The 22,536-nt window shown below is 36.0% G+C and overlaps 1 protein-coding gene across 5 annotated transcripts in view; it reads right to left on the bottom strand.

The window, feature by feature from the left end:
- Positions 1 to 3,390: 3,390 nt before the first annotated feature.
- Positions 3,391 to 22,536, bottom strand: part of SMAD5 (SMAD family member 5) — a 40,063-nt gene continuing 20,917 nt past the window's right edge. For all 5 annotated transcript variants that reach the window (XM_060178420.1, XM_060178428.1, XM_060178444.1 and 2 more), the window contains 6 exons: positions 20,532 to 21,100; positions 16,642 to 16,893; positions 15,122 to 15,241; positions 11,897 to 12,118; positions 9,989 to 10,245; positions 3,391 to 8,288 (listed from right to left, as the gene is read on the bottom strand). In XM_060178420.1, the coding sequence (XP_060034403.1) occupies positions 8,145 to 8,288; positions 9,989 to 10,245; positions 11,897 to 12,118; positions 15,122 to 15,241; positions 16,642 to 16,893; positions 20,532 to 20,934 (1,398 nt within the window). In that variant the 5' untranslated portion in view covers positions 20,935 to 21,100 and the 3' untranslated portion in view covers positions 3,391 to 8,144. The remainder of the gene's footprint in view (positions 8,289 to 9,988; positions 10,246 to 11,896; positions 12,119 to 15,121; positions 15,242 to 16,641; positions 16,894 to 20,531; positions 21,101 to 22,536) is intronic.

Genomic DNA, 22,536 nt, shown 5'->3' with positions numbered 1-22,536 from the left:
ATAACTGGGGTGTGTTGTGTGTGTGTGGGGGGCAGATACATTCAAATACAAAGAATAAATATGGGTGTTATAGTTTCTTAGCTGAGTTTCCCCTTTTATCAGGCAAAGTATAAAGATATCTAATAAAGCCCTAAGCTAAAAACTTATAATTGAAAAGGTAGTTTGTAGTATAATTAAAAAAAGAATCACATCTGACTTCAGTATACTCATCTAACAAAACACGGGAGTGCTGCTAATATATCAAAAACTGTTCTAGCAGTGGGAACACAGGTCTGTCCTTATGAAGCTGGATTCTGGAGAGGTCAAACAGTCCATGAAGAAGGCAAAGAAAGAAAATGTATAGCATGTTGGGTGGTAATAGATTAGATGCTCTAAAAAGTAAAAACAAAAGGAAATTAAATTCTTTTCTTCATTTTCAAGGTCTACTTTCCTTCTTTCTGGGACCATTCCCAGATCAATCCTAAACTGTTATATCCTTGGTCACTTCAGCAATCTCATTAAAGTAACTGGATAGGTAGGCCTCATGTTCTACATTTTGCAAAGTCTGTTAACTGAAGAAAAAAAAAAAATCAAAGTTAGCTAAGAGAAGATACTTTCTTAAACATGTGGAATTCAAAGAGCACTCTGATAACCCTTTCAAAAAAAGTAGTTATAATTCCTTCAATTATCAGCTTTTTGCTTTTGTTTTTACCAAAGCACTGCTCAGCTCTAACTAGTGGCTGAATCTTTATTGCCTTAGGCATGAAAAGCTTTTTGCAAAACCACTGCATTACCTCCCCAGCCCAATCAGCTAAATTTTTATCAAAGGGACTAAAGGGAGAAGGGGCAGGTGGTGACACACCTGGTAGAATACACGTTACAATGTACAAGGACCTGAGTTCAAGTCCTTAGCCCCCAACTGCAAGAGGGGAAGCTTCATGAGTGGTGAAGCAGTGCTGCAGGTTACCTGTCTTTTCCCTTTCAATTTCAATGTAATTTTTAAAATGGGGAAGTCTTTCCTTTTTTTGAAACAGCCTTTCTATAACTATTCATATATGATCAGCATCAAAATAATTGCATTATGTAACGCATTTGCCAGTTTTACATCTAAAGGAAAATTAGGTGTCAAGTGGCTTCATGGCAAAATTCATGGTACTTACTATGTGTGAAGACATGAGTTTGAGCCTGTTCAGCACATGGGAATGCCTGCAAAAGGTGTGTATGTGTGACCGGGGGCAGGAGAGGACTACTTCAAGAGCAGTGCTATGTTTTGCCTCCCTCTACCTATTTCTTGTTTTTGCCTCCAGGGTTATTGCTGGGGCTTGGTGCTTACACTACGAATCCACTGCTCCTAAAGGCCATTTTTTCCCCTTTTGTTGCCCTTGATACTGTTGTATTATTGTTGTTATTGCTGTAGTCATTGTTGGATAGGACAGAGGTATCGAGAGAGGACAGGAAGAGGGGGATAGACACCTGCAGACCTGCTTCACCGCCAGTGCAGAACCTCCCCCACCCCACCCCACCCCCGCCAACCCCCACAGGTGAGGAGCCAGGGGCTTGAAAGGGGATCCTTAAGCTGGTCCTTGCTCTTTGTGCCATGCGCACTTAATCCACTGTGCTACTGCCTGGCCCCCATCTCTACATATTTCTAACCCTCTAACTAGAAGAGGGAGAAACAAAAAGCCAAAAGGAACAGTGAAATTTTGTGGCATGTAGCCCTAGTGATAACCCTGTCTGAAAGGGAGGGAGGGAAGAAGGAGCTGATGCAGTTATCAGGATTGATCTCATCACCTGCACTATTTTAGTGGCAGTAATTTGAAGCCAGCACTTCTCACTGTTTTATGTATCTTTTGCCAGAACAAATGTGTTTTTCTAAATGTGAAGTGTTGTTTTCGCCGGGCTGGCTTTACGGGCAGGTAACAAGAGGACCAGGGACTCATGGTTGAGCTGTAGGCAGTATCTCTTTATTCATGCAGGACGCAGCACAATCTAAGCTGAGCTAAGCTAAACTCAAGTACCCTAAAACTCACAATGCTGTCTTTATATATACTTGCCAAGTAGGGTGGAAACAGGATGTGACATAGAGAGGGTGGAGAGAAAAGTGACTGGTGAAAATCAGAGTGTGACAAGGAGGGGGCAGAGCAGGTGAGAATCCTATCACTGAACCACCAATGCCCGGGAGGGAGGGCGGTGCTTGTTAACAGTGGTTATGTAAATAGAATGCAGTGGTTATGTAAATAGAATAGTGTTAAGCAGGGGGGATTTAAACCAAATGAAACAGAAGGGGTCTCATGCATACCAACAGTGAAGTAGTTACTATAGACTATTAAATACATTATATTTGAAGTTAAATGGTATAAGAAGGTGCCAATAGGCAGAAGTGAAGTCATTTAATGAAGTCTTTTCTCATGAGAGGAGGCCAGGTGGTGGTACACCTGTTACAATATGCAAGGATCTGGGTTCAAGCCCCTGGTCCCCACCTGCAGGGGGAAATCTTCACAAGTGGTGAAGCAGGGCTGCAGGTTTCTCTCCCCCCTCTCAATTTCTGGCTGTTTTTATCCAATAAATAAACAAGGATTAACAAAGAAAAAAAAAGAAAAAAGTATTTTCTCATGAGAGATAATTCTTTGGGACTGGAATATTTAGTTTGGATTTTTCTAGTTGGAGAGCACATTTTGAATTTTTACTATCGCTTAGATATACCACACAGAAGATGATAAACATATATACATATATAGAGGTGGGTGGTGATAAAACTGACTTTTAAAATTTTAATAAAGGCTAATTGAAAAATGAACAATCAGGGGCTGATCTATTAAGATCAAGCAGCATCAGAAAAAATTCATCTGAATCAATATAGAAGAAATTAATTTTAAGAAAAACCCTACAAGTTTTTGTGTGCTGCCCAAACACTAATCTAAGCATTTCATTTAATCTTCCCTAAATCCATTAACTTATAGGTCATGAAACTTAAGCTATCTTGTCTAAAAGAGCACAGAGCTAAGGAAGCTAACAGACCCAGGGCTCAAATGCTGGCAGGTCAATTCCAGGGCCAGTTTCACTAGTAGACATTTTATTTCCTAGTCATCCATTTATAGCTAGATCTAGAGAAGGGGAAATAAAAAGAACCCAGATTCTAGATTCAAATATTTGTCTACCTAACCTAGACAAAGAAAAATATATCAACTCTCTTCCATCAGAATGGAACAATATTGATTATTGTCAATAATCACTCAGTAATAATTTCTGAGAAAGTGACATGCTGAGTGGAAAAGCCTGGTCTATCCATTTTCTATCACCGGTGTACAAAAACAGGTAACACAGCAGGTGACAGCAACGGGTAATCTTATCACTTTAACAACACTCAATGAGACACGTAAAATCAAAGCTGTAAAAAAAAGAGCCAGGAAATAGGTTTTGAGGTTTATTAAAGTATTAGCAAACATATGCAAAAACAAAGTTCTTAATAGTTATGGCTTTGAAGAGCACAATACAGTAAAACCTATTACACTTTTATAAGTATCAAAAAGATAACAGAATTGAGACATGTTGCCTGAATTTCATTTTCTACAACATGAACAGAACAAGTACAAATAAGAAGCAGACCTATAGTGCAGCCATTGGTTTGGTCTTTTTACTACCTGCGTTATGAAACCTAGGAGAACATGGGTACATACAAACATTCCATTTTCATGATTATAATCGTATTCAACTTGAATGATTTTCAGAATGAACCTTGAACCAATTAGGGTAAAAAAAAAAAAAAAAAAAGAAAATCACTTGTCCAACTGTTACCTTTCAAGAGTTCTTATAGCTAGAATACTTTGAGTAAATCAAAGCAGTATCATCTCCAGTGGTACTAGAAGGGAAATCTGACTCTACAGAGAATTTGTTTGGTTTCACTGGAGTTTTAGTATAGCTAATACCATCTATATTAAGAAGGCACTACCTATTAATGAGAGAGAAAATCTACCTGTACACAGAATTCTGAACCTTTCAAAATCATCTTCAGATAAATCCTTAAAAGACAATGGTTTATGATTATTTCAAGAATTTTAAGAATTGATTTTGACAAAAACCATTCCCACAAATGACAGGTTTCTTATCTATGAGTAGGTGTTTGACAAAAGAATTCAGTATTTGTTGCCAGCAATTATAGCACAAGATCTTAAAAAAAAAAAAAAAAAACAAACACTGAAATGTGCAACCCTTCTCAATGATTTTTTTGTAAACTGATCAATTTTAAGGCAACACTTCAATCACACACAGTTCTATTTTAGAAGTTGTTTCTATTTTGATAAAAATAACAATGGATTGATAAATGCTGTATCCCATGTAGTTAGGACACACTAAATAATGATCCAGTGAATTCCCCCCAAACTATCCAACTTTCTGTCCAGCAGGCACTTTTCAACGCAAAATAAATCTTTTCAATTCTCACTTTCCTTAGATGCATCTTTTGTGAAAAGAAAACCTCCCCAGTTCTCCATCCTGCATGAATGAGGGAAATGCTGTTCTCTTTGGGCCAGGGATAGGAGGGCAGCATTAAACTTTAGACCAATCACTCCCCCAAAGCAGCTACAGCTATTATCTGAGGAGAGCACCTATAAGCAAATGACCTAGGAAAACTCTCTCCCATAAAAGTCAAACACTTCTAATACCACCAAACTATCTAGTACCTTGGAAGATTCTTGTTTATACCAACATGATAGTTATGAAGACACATTTTATTCCTCTCCAAAAGATTAAGTGAGGATTTAACAATACACAGAGCTCTGACCCTCTTTTCAAAGGTAATAGATTCAAAATGTAAGTTTAATTCGGTAATTATTCCTCCTTCCTCAGGAAGTATAAAAGATATTAATTCATTTTCAGGGTAAAGGCAATGATTCAAAGTAATATTAAGCAAACAACCAGGAAAAGAATAAAGCAACAGATCTCAAGTGGCATCTTACATCCTATCTATAATAAAAGTACAGCAATTTAGCAGGTACTACCAAACAGTTTATAGAGTTTCTGTTACTAGTAGGATTTCATCTCTTTGTACAAGTGTTTTTCTTCAACAGAACACTGTTACTGGGGAACTGTTTCTCATAGGTAGCCTCAGGTAACATGGAGGTTTTATCATGAGCCTCAGTTCTTATGCTGACAAGATTCCAGATTTGATATTATACCTAACCATTATTTTACAGCATAAAAGATGTCTTATTCTCATGTGTTATACTCTCAAAGTATAAAACAGTTCTACTTTCTCTGTAGTATTACATGTGACTCAAGGTAACTAGTGATCTTATGAATTTTACCTCAGAAATCTAGTCATTCTATTATGACAATTTCCTTTCATAGTAATAAATGTGGAAACTATTTCCATTCTTGTATATATATTGACATTTTAAATTGATTTTTGCCCTTATATTTTCTCTGAAGAGTTAATTTCAGTACACCAATAATATGCCTACTAGTTAACATTTCATTAACTTCAACCAGGCAATACCAATCAGACTATAATACTCAATTATGTGGAAATATTAGTCATATGAATCTTTTAAATTTCTTTTCTCTATAATCAACACCTTCTTGTGGTTTGAATTCATTACTAAAATTAATATGATTGCATTTTGCTTTGTATACTTATCAAACTTGGCTGAAATTTTATTATTTCCAAACCCTGTTTTCTCATCTGGCATGTATTAAAGTGTTATACATGAAATAAACTGTGATTATTCTAGTGGCATTTCACAAATTTTAAAGTATTCTGTCAATTAGATAAAAATATAAAACTGCACTCTGAAAGTTTCTTTCAGAGGTATTTTCTTTTTATTGGTCAGAGAACTTTGTGCTTTAAAAACATGAATCTTACTGGCAGTTTTTATTTCCTATCCATGAATACTGTATCCCATCAAAAATTAAGAGAATCTGCTTAATTAAAATTTGATTTAAAACTCAACGTTATGGTAAGTTAGCCTCTCAGAATGACAATGGGCTTATATTTCACCACAAAACTTAGTTAATAACACAACTTCTTAGAGAAGGCAAAACCAAACAAAATTCTAACTCTCAAGGTGATGACAAAAAGTAATTTTTAATTAACTCATCTGATAAATTCTAGAAAACAAATTCCCATCAGTTCAGACCCACTAAAGTTGATTACCCGTGTCTCATTTCATCTGGGCGCTTTCTACCAGTTTGCTCTGAAGTTTGTGCCAGGAGATTGTTAAGTATAAGAATGGTAAATACCATCACCGAGTAAATAATTCTATGTTGTGTGGCTAACACAACTCTGAAAGGATGAGAATCCATATTATATAAAACTTATGTTTAAGGCTCAGGTGATTGTCAGAAAATAGACTTTTATCCAGCAAAGAGCTGTGAGTCAAAACACATATGGCACTTCATCTGAAAGAATTAAAACCACCCATTGGCTGCATTTTGTAAAAGCAATAAATAATGTCACAGAAAACAAAAGGAACTGTAGACTTCTTTCTTTAAAATGTCTTTTGTCCTTAAGAAAGCAGAAAGATTAGAGTAGAAAGTTAAACCAAACATTTAAAATGAACATATGGCTCCAAATACTTTCATATGGAAAAAAAAAAAAGTCTTTAGATAAGTAAAATGGGTCATTTTTTTTCCACCTAAAATAAGTTTGTTTGTCCTTATGCCATAACTAAATGTCCTTTTGGTTGTTCTCTAGAAAGGGGGTTGAAGAGTCTTTAACCATGGTATCACTAAATGGACAGCTTAAAATTTTTGTGTCTTTCCTTTCCGAGGATTGTGTTTTGGGAAATTAACATCATACAGGTGCTTAGGGAAGAGGAAAAAAAAAGGGGGGGGGGGAAGGATAGAAGCATTCTGTAACCAACTGCATTCATAAATACATAAAAATTTTAAGATCAGCTATCCTAACAACCACTGATCATTTAAGTATTAGATCAATAGCCTCATCCTTGAGGCCAGCTCAGAGGGATTCCTGTAGCTTGCAGTACACAGGTCCTTACATGGGAAGACTGATGCAAGTAAGAACAATCAGATTAAGAACATCAATTCCCAACATTAATAACACCCATAAAACTGTAGGGAATTAAAAAGGCACATAAAATTGGAGCAAGAGAATAACACTCTTAAAATCTAGGTTGAAAATAAAACAAATACCAGAAAGAACATAACTTTCTACAACAGTAATCTATAAAATTGCAGTGTTTTTTTAAATATATATATATAAAAGGAGTACCAAGAAAGTTCTAAGCAGAAAAGAGTATCTAAGTCCAAGTCACTTGAATGAATTTCACAAGGTTACACTAAAAACTGTCACCCATCAAAGTGCAAAAAAAAAAAAAAAGATTAATGCATGTCAAAATTAGAGTTACTGTAACAATGGACAGCCCCACGAGGCTGTGTATGCACTGTCACTAGCTATGAAACAGTACATATGATAGTATGTACTAAGTAAATGCACTGAGTAAAGACATATACTGGAGATCTGTTGTAATATTTTTTTAAAGGAAATGTTTTACAAAAGATATATTGAGTAAAGTCACAATACACTGACAAACATTTAGCTGTATTAAATGTAAATTTTATGACATCTAGAAAACTATCACTTTGCTTTACTGAACACTACTTATTATGCAGTGCATAGTGTTCCTTCAAAATGATTGTTTATAGTTTCTTTTAAGCCCCTATCATATACTTTTACAAAAAAAACTAATCATACTTTTTTAAAGTTGGTGGGACAAAGAAACTGGTAAAAGTACAGCTTCTAGAGGACCAAGAGTATGGGAAATACTTTTCACTGTATACCCTAATATACTATTATAATTTTTCCTCATGTGATGTATTACTTTTTAAAAAATTAATAATGACAACAAAAAATCCTGCTGGGATCATAAGGCAGAAGTATTTCCAGTTTAAGATCAATGCCAAACTTCGGAACAGGGGCACAATACTTACTCTGTATCTTGCACGACACTTTTGAAAGCTAATCACATGAACGTGAATACAAACACATGTAGATTCATCACAAAGTACAAATGTATTGGTCACAATTATGTAGAAAAAAATAAGCTGTAATATCTGTTTTCCATGTAAGCTCACAGTATCTGTACTGAAAATTTCCCTAAAATTAAAACAAGTCCACTAAGAATAAAATTGAAAGGAACACTTCTGCACTATGAAACAGAAGAAATGGGATTCAGAGGGGAGCCCATCTGAGTGAGGACTTTATCCAGCCACTGGAGAGGCCCATGAAGATGAATCTCAATCCAACATGGGGTGCTAGTAACATCCTGACGGTGATATTCTGCTCCCCAGCCCTATGAAAATGAACAGATATCAGAGCAAATCACTCTTTAAACTATTCAACAATCTAAACATTTTAACATAATGATGACATTCTTATAATAAAGAAATGCAGAAAGCATTTTTAGAAACATCTCTTAGAAAAATAGTCATAGTATTCTCTATGAAATTAAAAGCAACACAATAACTGCATGATTGGAAGACAATTTTTTAAGTAACATAATCCTTTTAGAAATCCTCAGAGGACAGCTTTCAGGATTCTTAATTTTAGAAAGTTCATACACTACAACATCTTATAATTAATAGATTGAATATTTGCAGTGAGATATATTCTCCTAAAAAATTACAGAAACTGAGGTTGGACAGATAGATCACTGGGTAGATCACCTGCATTGCTATGCTAGAGATCCATGTTAAAGTCCCAGCACCACACAGCAGAATCTACTGCAACACAAGTTCTGGTGTCGTTTCTCCCTCTTTCTGTCTCTGAGTAGTGGTCTGGAGCAGTGAAATTGGGCATGTATAAATTTTGTGATTTACTTATTTTAGTAGTCTTATGTAAGTTAGCATCAGATTTTGTTACCAAAACAATTTGGTATTCATGCTTTGTAGTTTTTTTTTTTTTTAATATCAACAAGACACTGTAGGTATGATCAATGAATGCAAGTGTAATTTTCTATGTAGATGGAAAATTTCTGGGAAGAATACAACAAAACATTTTATTACAAACTCCAGAAAACAATTAAAATAGAATACATTCATTTTATTTGCCTATACTTATCAATCTCTCTGCTTTAGTGCTCATCATCGTTCTACACTGGGAACATTAGGGGACGTCTGAGTGTGCACATACAGAGCAACTGTGAAAACTGGGTCTCTACAGAAGGGGGAAATGTATGCAGGGTTACTGATAAACTGATTCTTATCAAAAGCCCATAACAAAATAGTGAGGAAACAGTAAACTGAAACTAAATGCCAGAAAAGAACAAAATCCTCTCATGTAGCATGATGATTCCTTTTAGCTAACCTTTAAGGACACTGTGGCTATAGTACAGGTCGCTTAAACGTATCACTAAAATTTTTTTCCAAATTTCTCTCATAAGCCATCACCTCTGAGATGACAATAAAAGGAGACCAAGAGGAAATGATAAATTTGAAAACTTTAAATGTTGAAAATCCTTAATAGCAGAAGTCAGATAATAAAATAATTTAGATATAATTGTAAGTTCACAATTCTAAAGAACTCTTTATATCACTCTAATAAAATATAATAATGAAAAGCTACTAAAGCTCAGGAACATAAACACTTTAACATTAAATGTTTCCTATCAAAGTAGTCTTCAACTGAATTTTTCACAAACCCTTTTAATATTGGCCGTGTTTTTTTTTTCTTTAATTCTTTAGAAGATTTATTTATGAGAAAGAAACAGGGAATCAAATTTGGATCTCATGCTAGCAAGTCAGGGATCCTAACGAACACACCAGTGCCCAGACTGTTAGCATGTATTTTGTAACAAGATAAAATATTAGATCTATTGTCATTTTATCATACTAAAATCAAATTCAAGAATTTCATTTTAAAATGCGTTAAAGCAAGTTAAACCTAACTATCGCCTTGCTTTTTAATCAGAATGTTTAAAAATCACAACCCACATACATATAATACAAACATTTACAGTGACTTAAATTAAGCTTCATGTCACAACCCACTTACCTTGACAAAACTCATTCTGATGGTACACATTTTGGTGAGCTCATATACTGCCTCAAACCCATGGTTGACAGACTGAGCCAAAAGCTGAGCAAACTCTTGGTTGTTAAAAATTTTGAGGCTGCAGCTGCTGGGAATCTTACAAACAGTGGTAGGATGAAAGCCGTGATGAAAGTTGCAGTTCCTACTCTGCACAAATATGCTGCTGTCACTGAGGCACTCTGCATATACCTCTCCTCCAACATAGTACAGATGAACACCTTAAAAAGACAGGCATTACAAAAGCTAATTTAAAGAAGCTGTATAGTGAAACCCAAGGTGCTGTATATAGTGTAACCAAGAATGCCCACTAATCTATAGCAATTTTTCAACAGTCCTTCAATTAAATCTACCACTAGATGGCCTTTCACTGCCAATTATAATCAAGAGATTAAAGTCTAAATCTAAAGACAGTACACAAATAACTTGGATTTAAGCCTCAAGTTGACAGCATATTTGGCTATCAGTTCTGAGACCTTATTCTCCCTTTTCCAATACTGTATCATCTTCATGAGAAAAAGAGATGGAAAAAAATGTCTTATGAGTACTTTCAAAGGAATGTTTGGTGCTATCTACCAACAATCACAGCTATTTATTTGACAAAGAGATTTAACATTTTTTGCCAATGGAAAGAATAGCAGCACTTAAAAAAAACTTTCCTTCCCTTCCTTCTCAGTTTATTTCTGTTTCTACCCCAAAATAAATACAGTATTAAAAAAATTTTTTTTGAATTCACATATGCAATTTGAAGTCACAGGAAGTGCCTTTGTATGACATATTTATTTTGCCTTAGAAAACATCTTGATATTTAAAAAATACAAGTAAATGATATGTGAATATAGACAATATTATAAGTTCAAATTTTATAAAAAATGAAGCTTTACCCATCTTTTTTCACTATTTCAAACTAAATTGAAAGGACTATACTTAGCCACACATTTTATACACATGAGTCACAGATATCATGTAATAAATTAAGAACTATGTCTTTTTTGCAATAGATAAAAATGATCCATGGAAGAAATGATCCTAGAGCTTAAGAATGTACCAAGCAGAGTCCTTGAAATTATTCTACTGATGAGGGAAAATCAATATACTAAAATGAAGCATTAAAAAACCAACTTGGCAGTAAAGTCAAGTGAATGAAAATCTTTTTTAAAAAATTTATTTTTGGTCATAGTTGTTTTCTGAATTGTTTGTTATTTATCTTTTGTTCCTAATCTGCAACAAGTCTTTTCAAATCAGACAAGTGGTAAACAACAAAACTTAAGGAGTGTCAACATACTTTACTTGGTAAGGTTTTTTTCTGACTACTTGATATTAGATTCTGACATTTCATTACAGTATAAAGAGTTACTGGTCTATTTTGGTAACTGTCTTGAAGAACAAATCCCAAATAAAATCTTGTTTTTAATTGAATTTAAAAGGTGAGAGGTGTGGTAGTAAAAGCAGTGAAGAGCTAAATCATTCAAACTGGATTTCCTACCTATAACTCTGATTTTTCAACATAAAGTCATCTCAGCACAAAACACTCTACAAATATCATTAACAATGAAAATACAGAGCTTTATCATCATTCATGTAGACCACAGATAACTTGTTATGTATTTATTTGCTCTGAGTCTGGCACTGCTCCAGCTAAGAAACTATTATTAAAGTAAATACCTAAAAAGCTTACATTCTAGCAAGAAGTCTCTTAAATAATATGACCAGAAATTCTATGATACATGAAGAAAAGGAGAATAAGAAGAAGTTGAGGGCAGAGAGTATGCCTTATGCTTCTTTGTATACTCAGCAGTTAATTCAATGCATGATATATAGTAAGTACAACAAATACTGACTTCAATTACTGTATGGAAATTACAAGATTACCTTTTCCAATATGTCGCCTAGTGTTTTCAATTGTTGAATTTCGATTTACATTTGACAGCAACCCCAAGCAGAATCTACTTTTGTTATTTGAAGGATCTGTAAATCCATCTACTAACACACTAGTAGAAGATGCATGAAAAGCCTCCCCAACACGATTGTTCAATTCATAGTAGACAATTGAACACCAATGTTTGGGTTCTTCATAGGCGACAGGCTGAACATCTGTAAATATACCCACAGAAAATACATTTAATAGGTGATTATGAGTAACGGAATTCATCTTTATGGGACCTTTTTATACAAAAACCTTTTTTACTTTTCCTTTAAAATTGATTTTAAAGTTTTACAAGACTGGTATTGTCTCAGGGGTATAACTTCATACCATCTCCAAACAGATGTTAGTCTACCTCACCTATCACCAAAGCCCCTTTTCTATCAGTGCAGGGATTTGGGCTCTCATCTACCCACTTCCACCTCCTTCTGTAAGCCAAACCCTGCAGATACAGATTTATACTTCATGTTTCACTCAGTGAATTCCATTGCTGTTTCCTAAACCTTATCTGTCAGTGAGATCATCTGGTATTTGTCTTTTCCTTCTTGTTTCACTTAATATACCTTCCAGTTCCATCCATGCTACAGCAAAGATAGTTTTCATCTTTTCTTAAAGCTAAGAAACTCTAAATTGTGTTTCCTTTTAACCCAACCCAAGTACTCATTGTATGAAAAAGAAAACTTTCAGACATTTTGCTGTCCTTCCTGGTTGAGAATCTGTATCCAAAAAATGAAGCACCAAAAAATGTCTTAAATATGACATATTTTAAATCTATGAAAATAAAATAGGCAACATTTTACTTTAACATTCCACAATGTTAAATGTCTAATAATCCACATTAAAAAAAAGTACATAGTCATGGGCCCCTAGAAAACATGCCTAAAATGGACTTCCTAGCTTTCTTCCACCCTAAGAATCCCTAATCTCATCTGCTCTGTTCCTATTTTTTGGTTCCTGTTCATTAACCATTTTGTCTCACTGTATGTCCTGCTACCTTCCAGACACCAAGTTGCAGACACTACCATGATGTCATCCTGACTTCTCTGGGCAGACAACCTCACCAATGTGTCCTGGAACCTTGCCTCTCCAGAGCCCTACCTCACTAGGGAAAGATACAAACAGGTTGGGGGTATGGACTGACCTGCCAATGCCCAAATCCAGCGAACAAGCAATTACGGAAACCAGAACTCCTACCTTCTGTACCCCCGAAAACAATTTTGATCCATACTTCTAGTGAGTGAGAAGTGATAGGAGCAAGAGGATAAAAAGGCTCTGTACTCCAGCTCCATAAGCTCCCAGAGAGAGAGAGAAAAAAAAAGAGAGAGAGAGAGAAGAGATATTTGGATATATGTAGTAATAAGGTTAGATATGGCTTGGAGGGAGAGGACTGGACTTAGAAGAAAAAGGGGACAATTAGGTATAAATGTAGACAGATAGTTTTAGAGATGACAGAGATGTCTGCAACCTTGGGAGAACTGCAGTGTTTTGTAATGGAGGGACTATGGTGGTGGGAATGGTGTGGAATTATACCCCTGTTGACATGTAATTTTATAAATCAATATTTTGGGTTGCTAATAAAAATAATAAGTAAAATAAATGTGAGATGAAAACCTTTGTTTTAGAACATGAAAGATTTGATCTAGAAATATTCTATATGCTGTGATTCTCAGAGCTTTAGGGAAAGAGGAAGAACTTTAAATTGGAAAGGAACAATTTACAAAGGACTACAACTAACATCACAATGGTGAGGGAAAAAAAAGAAGTTTCCCTGTTTAAGCCTACTAATGAGGCAAGTATGTTCTCATCACTCTTTTCAACACCTGGAAGAGTCCTATATAGTACAGTAAGGTAAGAAAAGAAAATAGAGAACCCAGAAATAGACTCACATAAATATAGTTAGCTGATGAAGAAGTAAAAGCAATGATGGTGACAAGATACCTTTTTCAACAAATGGTATAAGAACAACTGACATACAGATGCAAAAAGGCATGTCACATATAGATCTTACACTCTTGACAAAGACTATGTCAGGATATACTAGAGACCTAATGCAAATGCAAAATGTAAAATTTCTAGAATAGCCACGAAAGAAATAATACGCAAGGTGAACTTCATTAAAATTAAAGGCTTCTGTTCTGAAATGATACTGTCAATAAAATGAAAAGGAAAGTCATTGGATGGGAGAAAATATTTGCATAGGACATACCTGATAAAGGGCTATTACTGAACACATGTAGAAAATACCTAGAACTCATATGAGTAGTGAAGCAGTATTGTTATATCTCTTCCTTCTCTATCTTTCTCTGCCTTTCAACATCTATCTAGGGGAAAACAAAACAAAAAAAAACCAAAAAAAATAGGAGTGCTTAAATCGTGCCTGCATGATATTGGTTGGAAAGTAAAATGGCAGACAACTGGTGGTTTATTAAATAACTAATCATACAATATAGAAAATATGCATCATTAACCCAAAGTAAATACCATCCAAATAAAAGCATCCAAATACTCATTCAAATAAAACCCTGAGCACTATAATTAAGTTTATAACAACTTTATTCTTAACTGTCAAATGTTGGAAGAAACCAAGATAAACTTCCACAGGTAAATGGAAAACTAAATCTGACTATTAGCTTATTATTCAACATTACTCATTCTTGACCTTGTGACTAAAATATAGTATTGTGCACTGGGTAGAAGTGAACAATCAAGCATTTGAGAGAGAGAGAGAAAACTTAAATTAAAACTATTAAATGAAAGAAACCAATCTGATATAACTACCCACTATATGATTTCAGTTACATCATACTTTGGCTGCTAGGGGTTGGGAATAGGAAGGAAAGAAAAACTAGAACATGATATTTTAAAGTAATGAAATTATCTTGTAAAAAACTACAATGGCAAATAGATCGTTCACATATTAAAACTAAATAGTGTTAGGAAAAATTGGGTTGAAACATAAGATTGAAACTGAACCACTTCATCATACCAGAGCAAATAGGCACAATGGTGATGGGTGAGAGAGAGGGACAGAGAAACAAAAAGATAGAAAGTGTGTGTTTGCGTTACACACAGACCAGGGCATAAATATATACTCCTCAATAAAGTTCTTTTATTTAATGAACAAGAAGTTTAAACAAAAACAACAGAATAACACTGGTGAAAACTCTGCTTACCTCTGCTAGATATACTGGGCATAATTTGAGAAATCAGGTTATTGCTTGTATCCATGGGCTGGGAATTATCTTGACCCAGCTGATCATCTGGTGGCATATAGGCAGGAGGAGGCGTATCAGCTTAGAGAAAGAAAGTTAAGACAAAGTCCCAAAAGAAGTTACAATTGTTATTCTCTTTAATGTATTATTCTAAAAGCATAAAAAAAAAAAACTCTTAAGATTACCAGCAGGGTTCACTACTAAACACTGAACATCATATCCAAATACAGAATGCCATTCTACACATACACACAAGAAGAGGACATAGCAGGGAGTTGGGTGGTAGCGCAGCAGGTTGAGTGCATGTGGCGCAAAGCACAAGGACAGGCATAAGGATCCTGGTTCCAGCCCCTGGTTCCCCACCTGCAGGGGAGTTGCTTCACAGGCAGCGAAGAAGGTCTGCAGGTGTCTATCTTTCTCTCCTCCTCTCTGTTTTCCCCTCCTCTCTCTATTTCTCTCTGTCTTATCTGACATCATCAACAACAATAATAACCACAACAATAAAAACAATAATAACCACAACAATAAAAACAACAAGGGCAACAAAAGGGAAGAAAGAAAGAAAGAAAGAAAGAAAGAAAGAAAGAAAGAAAGAAAGAAAGAAAGAAGAGGACACGATACTGAAAACTTACTACAAATCCACCTGTATGCGGTTCGGACCATTGGCAACCCAGGAGAGTAAGATCTGTGTTAAAACTCACTAAATTCAAGGTCAAGAATGTTTATCCTAATTTTCTTAGAACTATATACTCAGAGAAACTACAACTACTGCAAATCAAGTCCAAGAACTGCACAAAGATACTTCTAAATTACCAAGATCCTCGCACACTGTATATAGTTATTTAAAACTAAAATAAAATTATGCCTCTTTAACCTGTCATTGACACCAACAGTAGTTGCCATTGTTTCACAACATCCTGAATTCACTGTTAGACCTTATTAAATGGCTAGGCAATTCTCTTAGGAAACTGAATGTTAACCCTAAAAATTATCTAAATTGTAAACAATGTGACTGAAGATCACAGAAAAATATAGTTAGACTTGTTTTAGGTAATAAGAGATACAGAATAAATGTCCTTCACAAATTTTTCCAGAGTTCATACAAGATACAATTTGAAACAGAGGTAAAATCAACACTAAATATTTATTATTTATTTTGGATAGAAAGAAATTGAGAGGGAAGGGGATAATAGAGAAGGGGGAGGGCTGCAGACCTATTTCACTGCTTTTGAAAGTTTCTCCCCCCTGTAGGTGGGGACTGTGGACTTGAACCTGGGTCCTACTGCATCATAATGTGTGTGCTCAACCAGGTGCATCACCACCTGGCTCCAAATCAACACTAAATCTAGGACAAACTATTACAATAAACATCCAAGAGCAAGTTAAATAGTTCACATTTTAATTCACCCTCCTCAAATAGCATAGCTGTTTGAATTGCTGATTTGCAGTAATTGGTTTTAATCAATAAAATAATTTCTTACCTGGGAGCTGAAATGGACTTCCTGGTCCAGAACTTGCTGGGGAGTTGGGATATGTGCTGCTTGCAGGGGAAGGTGGGTAGGGACTATTTGGAGATAAGGGGAAAGGAGTGTTGTTGGGCTGGTGGAAAGATTCTGGAAACGTTGCATTTTGTGGCATGTGTGGTTCATTGTGGCTCAAGTTTCTAAACTGAACCAGAAGGCTGTGTTGTGGGTTGAATTCATTATGACGAGGCACTAATACTGGAGGTAAGACTGAAAGAAAAAAAATCATTATCAATGACTGGAGGAAATACAGTATTTCAGGCACACTAATGGCCAGAAAGAAAGTATTCAGACAATACTACAAATCAATTTAGTACCATTTACTTTCAAGGAGGGTAGACTCTTTAATCTACATATGCATAATATATTCTCTAGTCATTTGATCTACATAAAGAGATAGAAAATACAAAAAAAAAAACACATAACTATTCCATATTTGCTTTATATTATGATTGAACATTAGTAAAAAGAACCATAATACAGAGAATTTAAGGCAATGCTCAAAAAACTAGGAACACTTGCAAAAAGCAGAACAAAATTATAGTAAAGAAAACATTTCATTGGACTTTAAAAGAACTAGGAGGGTTTCAAATGGGAGTGCTATAGGGAAGAGTGGAAAGGCAGCATAAAGGTCATGCAAAGATTCTAATGCCCAAAGCTCAGGTCCCAGGTTCAGTTTCCTGAGCCATAAAGCAGAGCTTAGTAGCACTCTGGTTTAAAAAAAGCAAGCAAGCAAATAAAAAACTGAAGGTGGGAGATTCTAGAATTGAAAATAAGATCAGGGGGTTGGGTGGGTAGTGTAGTGGGTTAAGTGCACATGGCGCAAAGAGCAAGGACTGGCTTAAAATTCTTTTTTTTCCCTCATTGCCACCAGGGATATCATTGGGGGTTGGTGTGGGCACTACGAATCTACCGCTCCTGGTGGTCATTTTTTTATTATTCCACCCCCCCCCCCGCAACTAATTTTTATTACATAGGACAGAGAATTTAAGAGAGGATGGGGAGACAGAGGAAGAGAAAGAGACCTGCAGAACTGCTTCATCAGTCCTAAAGTGGACCCCCTGCAGGTGGCAAGCCGGGGCTCAAACCCAGGTCTTTGCTTCACTGCTGCCTGACCCCCCCCATGATTACATATTTTTTGAACAGTGTTTTTACTATTGCCTTGTCCCTTTATTTAGTTTAGTATATGTCAGTATATATTTCCAAAAAATATCCAAGGGATCTCTCAAATCCCCATTACTACTCTTTTTCAGGTACTATGAACAAGGTAATAATAGACTGATTGCATGTTCTTTTGCTACAATGAAGACTGGTTTCTATTTTTTTATTACTATCTTTATTTATTATTGGATAGAGACAGCCAGAAATCGAGAGGGAAAGGGGTGATAGGGAGAGAAAGAAACACATCTGCAACCCTGCCTCACCACTCAAGCTTTCCCCATGCAGGAGGGATCCTGGAGATTTAACCTGGGACCTTGTGCATTGTAACAATATGGACTCAACCAGGTATGCCACCACCCAGCCCCCTGGATTCTATTTTCTGAGCTTCATCCTCTATTAAATTTTACATAGGGTTATCAAGGCGACTCCATACCACCACAACTCCACTGCTCCCATTAGCCCTTAATTTTATAAACAACTACGAGAGTCAAGCAAGGACTGAATGAAATAAGACTGTTATGAAACAACTCCTCAAAGTAAAAGAAATAGCATGAATGAAGCCTAGATACAAGAGTATGTGAGAGACCAAGGAAGAGGAGCAGTTTGAGAACAGGTAACGCAGGGTCTAACTCAATCTATTCTAAGAGTAACACAAAGTCTTTAAAATGTTTTGAGCAAGATTTTATATATATTCCAAATTCAATCAGGCTGTTGAATACACAACAGATGGGTTGTGAGAAACAAAATAGGCTGAGATCAATTTGGAAGAGTACTTAAGGTCAAAGATGATGGCTGACTAAACCAGAATTATTAGAGATGATAAGAGGTGATATTAAGGGAGTCGGGTGGTAGCACAGTGGGTTAAGCGCACTTGGCACAAAGCACGAGGACCAGTGTAAAAATCCCGGTTCAAGCTCCCACCCCCCAGCTGCAAGGGAGTTGCTTCGCAGGTGGTGAAGCAAGTCTGCAGGTGTCTATCTTTCTCTCCCCCTCTGTCTTCCCTTCCTCTCTCCATTTCTCTCTGTCCTACCCAACAACGACTACATCAATAACAACAATAATAACTACAACAATAAAACAAAGGAAATAAAAGGGAATAAATAAATATATATATTTAAAAAGAGGTGATATTAAGATAATTTGAAAGTCCAGCAAGCAACATTTGCTTATGATAGCTAAATACAGAACTTCCGGTTGAAATAAAAGATGATTTCTATATAACATTTACAGGAATGCTGGTAATTTCACAGAGAAAATACAGGATGGGGAAATAGCTTGATGGAGGGATACTAAAGGCTTCTTTAAAAAAAATTCCCTCATTTTTTTTCTACTCTGTCAGAACAGAGAGATTAAGAGGGAGAGGGATAGACACCTGCATACCGGCTTCACTACTCATGAAGCCTCCCCCTTCCAAGTATGGAGTGGAGGTTCAAACTTGGGTCCCTGTACATGGTGATGTGCACTTAACTGGGTTCACCACAACCCAACCCCTAAAGGCTTCTTAAAACATATGAAAACTAGTATTTTTTTTAGACATGGAGAATGTCATGTAGACAACTGTAAAGAAGTATACAAAGAAAAAATAAAGGGGGAAAAGCCCATGAACTGAGTCCCAAGAAAACAGAAAGAATAAGGAAACAAAAAGACAAAGAAAAAATATCCAGCGAGGTAGGAGAGAGTACTATTTCAGATGTCCATAAAGGAAACTGAGTGGAAGAAGACAGCAAATGTGTCAGTGTTTGTTGAAAGGGCAAATAACTTGAAGACTGCAAAAGTCTGCTCTACTTGAAGTTAGTCATTAATGATCATGACAAGTCAAATGTTGGCAAAGAAAAATAACTAGATGAGACTCAAGAAGGAATGTGAAGTAATGCAGAGATTTAAAAAAAAAAAAAAGGAGACTCCTAAAAAAGGATTTGAGGAAATAATGAGTTAGCTTGGAGGTGGGGAGTATGAGTAAAGTGAAGAGAGAAGTTCCTTCTAATTTTTATTTTAGGATGAATGGGCACTATAACTACATGTTTGGATGCTGTCAGAAATGGTCTAACAGAGAGAAAATATAATGTTAGAAAGAGCTTGGGCCAGGCAGTGGCACATCTGGTTAAGTGCACATGTTACAGTGTACAAGGAACCAGGTTTAAGGTCCTGGTCTCCACCTGAAGGGTGACAGCTTCACATGTGGTGAAGCAGGGGTGAAGGTGTCTCTCTGTTTCTCTCCCTCTCAATCTCTCCCTCCTCTTAAGTTCTCTCTGTCTCTTATCCAATAATAAATATGTGTGTGTATATATATATATATATTGAATTAAAAATCGTAAAACATTTATAAAAAATAAATGATGTTAGAAAGAACTGATAATAATAGGGATAAAGTTTTTTTTTTTTTTAAATAGAAAAGAAGGAATAAGATGTAGTTCACATATGGAGCTTAAAACTCAGATAGAGACAAGCCATCCACAGAAGAGGCAGTGTGTGCATGGTTGACCACTTACACTGAACAATGAACTAAGAGTAAGCAATTTGGTATCTATATCATCACAAACAGCTAAATTCAAAATCTTCTATGATCAAAATATTCAAGAAAACAGAAAGCTTACATAAACTTTAAACAACTAAATCCAGTTAAAATCAAATCAGGAAGCCCAAAAGTTCTTGTTTTATAGATATCTTCTCAGAGGAGTAAAACCTACCTGGACTCTCCACTCTCTTATAGTGGTATGGGTTGATACAAACTTCTTTTTGCTTAGATCCAAAAGGAAATTCACAAATATCCAATGGTTTTAGTTCATGGTGACTCTGCAAATCAGGCCAGCGCCAAACACGACAGTATATAACATGGGGTAAGCCTTTTCTGTGAGAAACCTGTAGTCGTCCATCTAAAGATCTGGGAATAGTCACACACTTGCTTGGCTGTCCTGGACTGCTCAGTGCCTTTTCCAGTTCTTCCATAGCACCCTTTTTCTTTTTCAGCTTTTTCACTAAAGCATCGACTGCTTTTTCTGCCCATTTCTCCTCCTCATCACCTTGCTTCCAGCCCAACAAGCGCTTTACTGCTGGACTAGTAAAAGAAAACAAGCTGGCCATTGACGTCATTTGATAAAAATCTTCAGAGACCTTCCTACAACTCAAAGTCAGTGGCTTTGGAAAGAACAGATCACAGGTGAAGAATCATATACTGATCCTAAACAGAAGTTCCGATTAAAAAGAAAGGAGTGACATTTGTTTTCATAAGTGCCATAAGCTTTCATTGGCTCAAGTCCTGAAAGAAAAAGGAAAGGATAAGTTCACTAAGCGAAATGTATGTTGCTTTTAAATTAGAGCAGAAAAACATCCTACTCACTTTCTTCTTTACAATCTTAACAAATACTGATAATTCACTGGCAATACCAAGTTACAACCAAAAGCCAAGAGCCAAAAACAAATGTAAGAACAAATACTATTTTCTGTTATTCAAATATTAGTCTCTAGATTTGATCACCTAAAGCCATAATAAACTGTCTTAGATTCCAAAGTACTTTTCTTCACTGAAACTCACACAACAATTACATGCTAAAATCAATCTTAAGCATTATCATGTCCTCTTTAAAACCAAAGACTTAAAGCTTTGGCAAAAGTCATATTATTCAAGTTGCATTATCAGATGTAATTTTTACTTGAAATTAACAGGATAAAAGGTGCAAACAAACCATAACACTAATAACTGCTCTCAATATGAGAAATGTCTCTTTAAAACTGGCTGTTAGGGGCGGGGTGGTGGTGCACCCCTTCAGGGAGGATGCTTCATAAGCCATGAAGAAGGACTGTAGGTGTCTACCTCCCCCTCTCACTTTTTCTCTGTCCTGACAAAAAATACAAACACACACACACACGGTTGAATAAATTTTAAGAAAATAAATTTTTGGCTTAGGAGGTGGCTTGGTGAAGGAGTTCAGGACTCACAGATATAAGGTCTTGAGTTCAATCCCTGACACCACATGCGCTGAAGTGCTCTGGTTCTCGCACACAATAAAAGAACTTTTATTAAAGTTCTGAAATGCAGGCTGGGAAGTGGTACAGTGGGTAAAGCACTGGACCTGAGTTTGCTCATTAGTACTTCATGTGCCAGATTGATTGTCTTGTCTAATTTAATTAATTCATTTAAAGATATCCTGGGGGTTGAGCAGTAGCACAGTGGGTTAAGCACACATGGCGCAAAGCACAAGGATCCTGGTTCGAGCCCCCAGCTCCCCACCTGCAGGGGAGTCGCTTCACAGGTGGTGAAGCAGGTCTGCAAGTGTCTGTCTTTCTCTCCCCCTCTCTGTCTTCCCCATCTCTTTCCATTTCTCTCTGTCCTATCTAACAACAATGACACCAGTAACTACAAGAACAACAAAAAACAAGGGCAACAAAAGGGAAAAAAAAAACTTAAAAAATTAAAAATTCTAAAATTCAAAGTCTAGCTCTCCTCCCCCCAAAAAGATAGTTTATAGTTTTAAAACTCTATTGCTTTCTGTGATTTTTTTTTTTTTTTGTCACCATGGCTTAAGCGCTCCAAGCTGACATTTTTAGAGACAGAGAGAAACAGACATTACAGAGCACTGAAGCTTTCCCCAGTGCAGTAGAGAGCAGGGTTCAAACCTGGGTTATGCACAAGGAAAAGTAACAGCCCTCTCAAGTGAGCTCTCTGGCCCTTCTGTGGTATTTTAAGCTTGTTAC

This window comes from Erinaceus europaeus, chromosome 2 (genome assembly GCF_950295315.1).
Source record: "Erinaceus europaeus chromosome 2, mEriEur2.1, whole genome shotgun sequence".
NCBI lineage: Eukaryota > Metazoa > Chordata > Mammalia > Eulipotyphla > Erinaceidae > Erinaceus > Erinaceus europaeus.
This window is presented reverse-complemented; position numbering and strand designations above follow the sequence as displayed.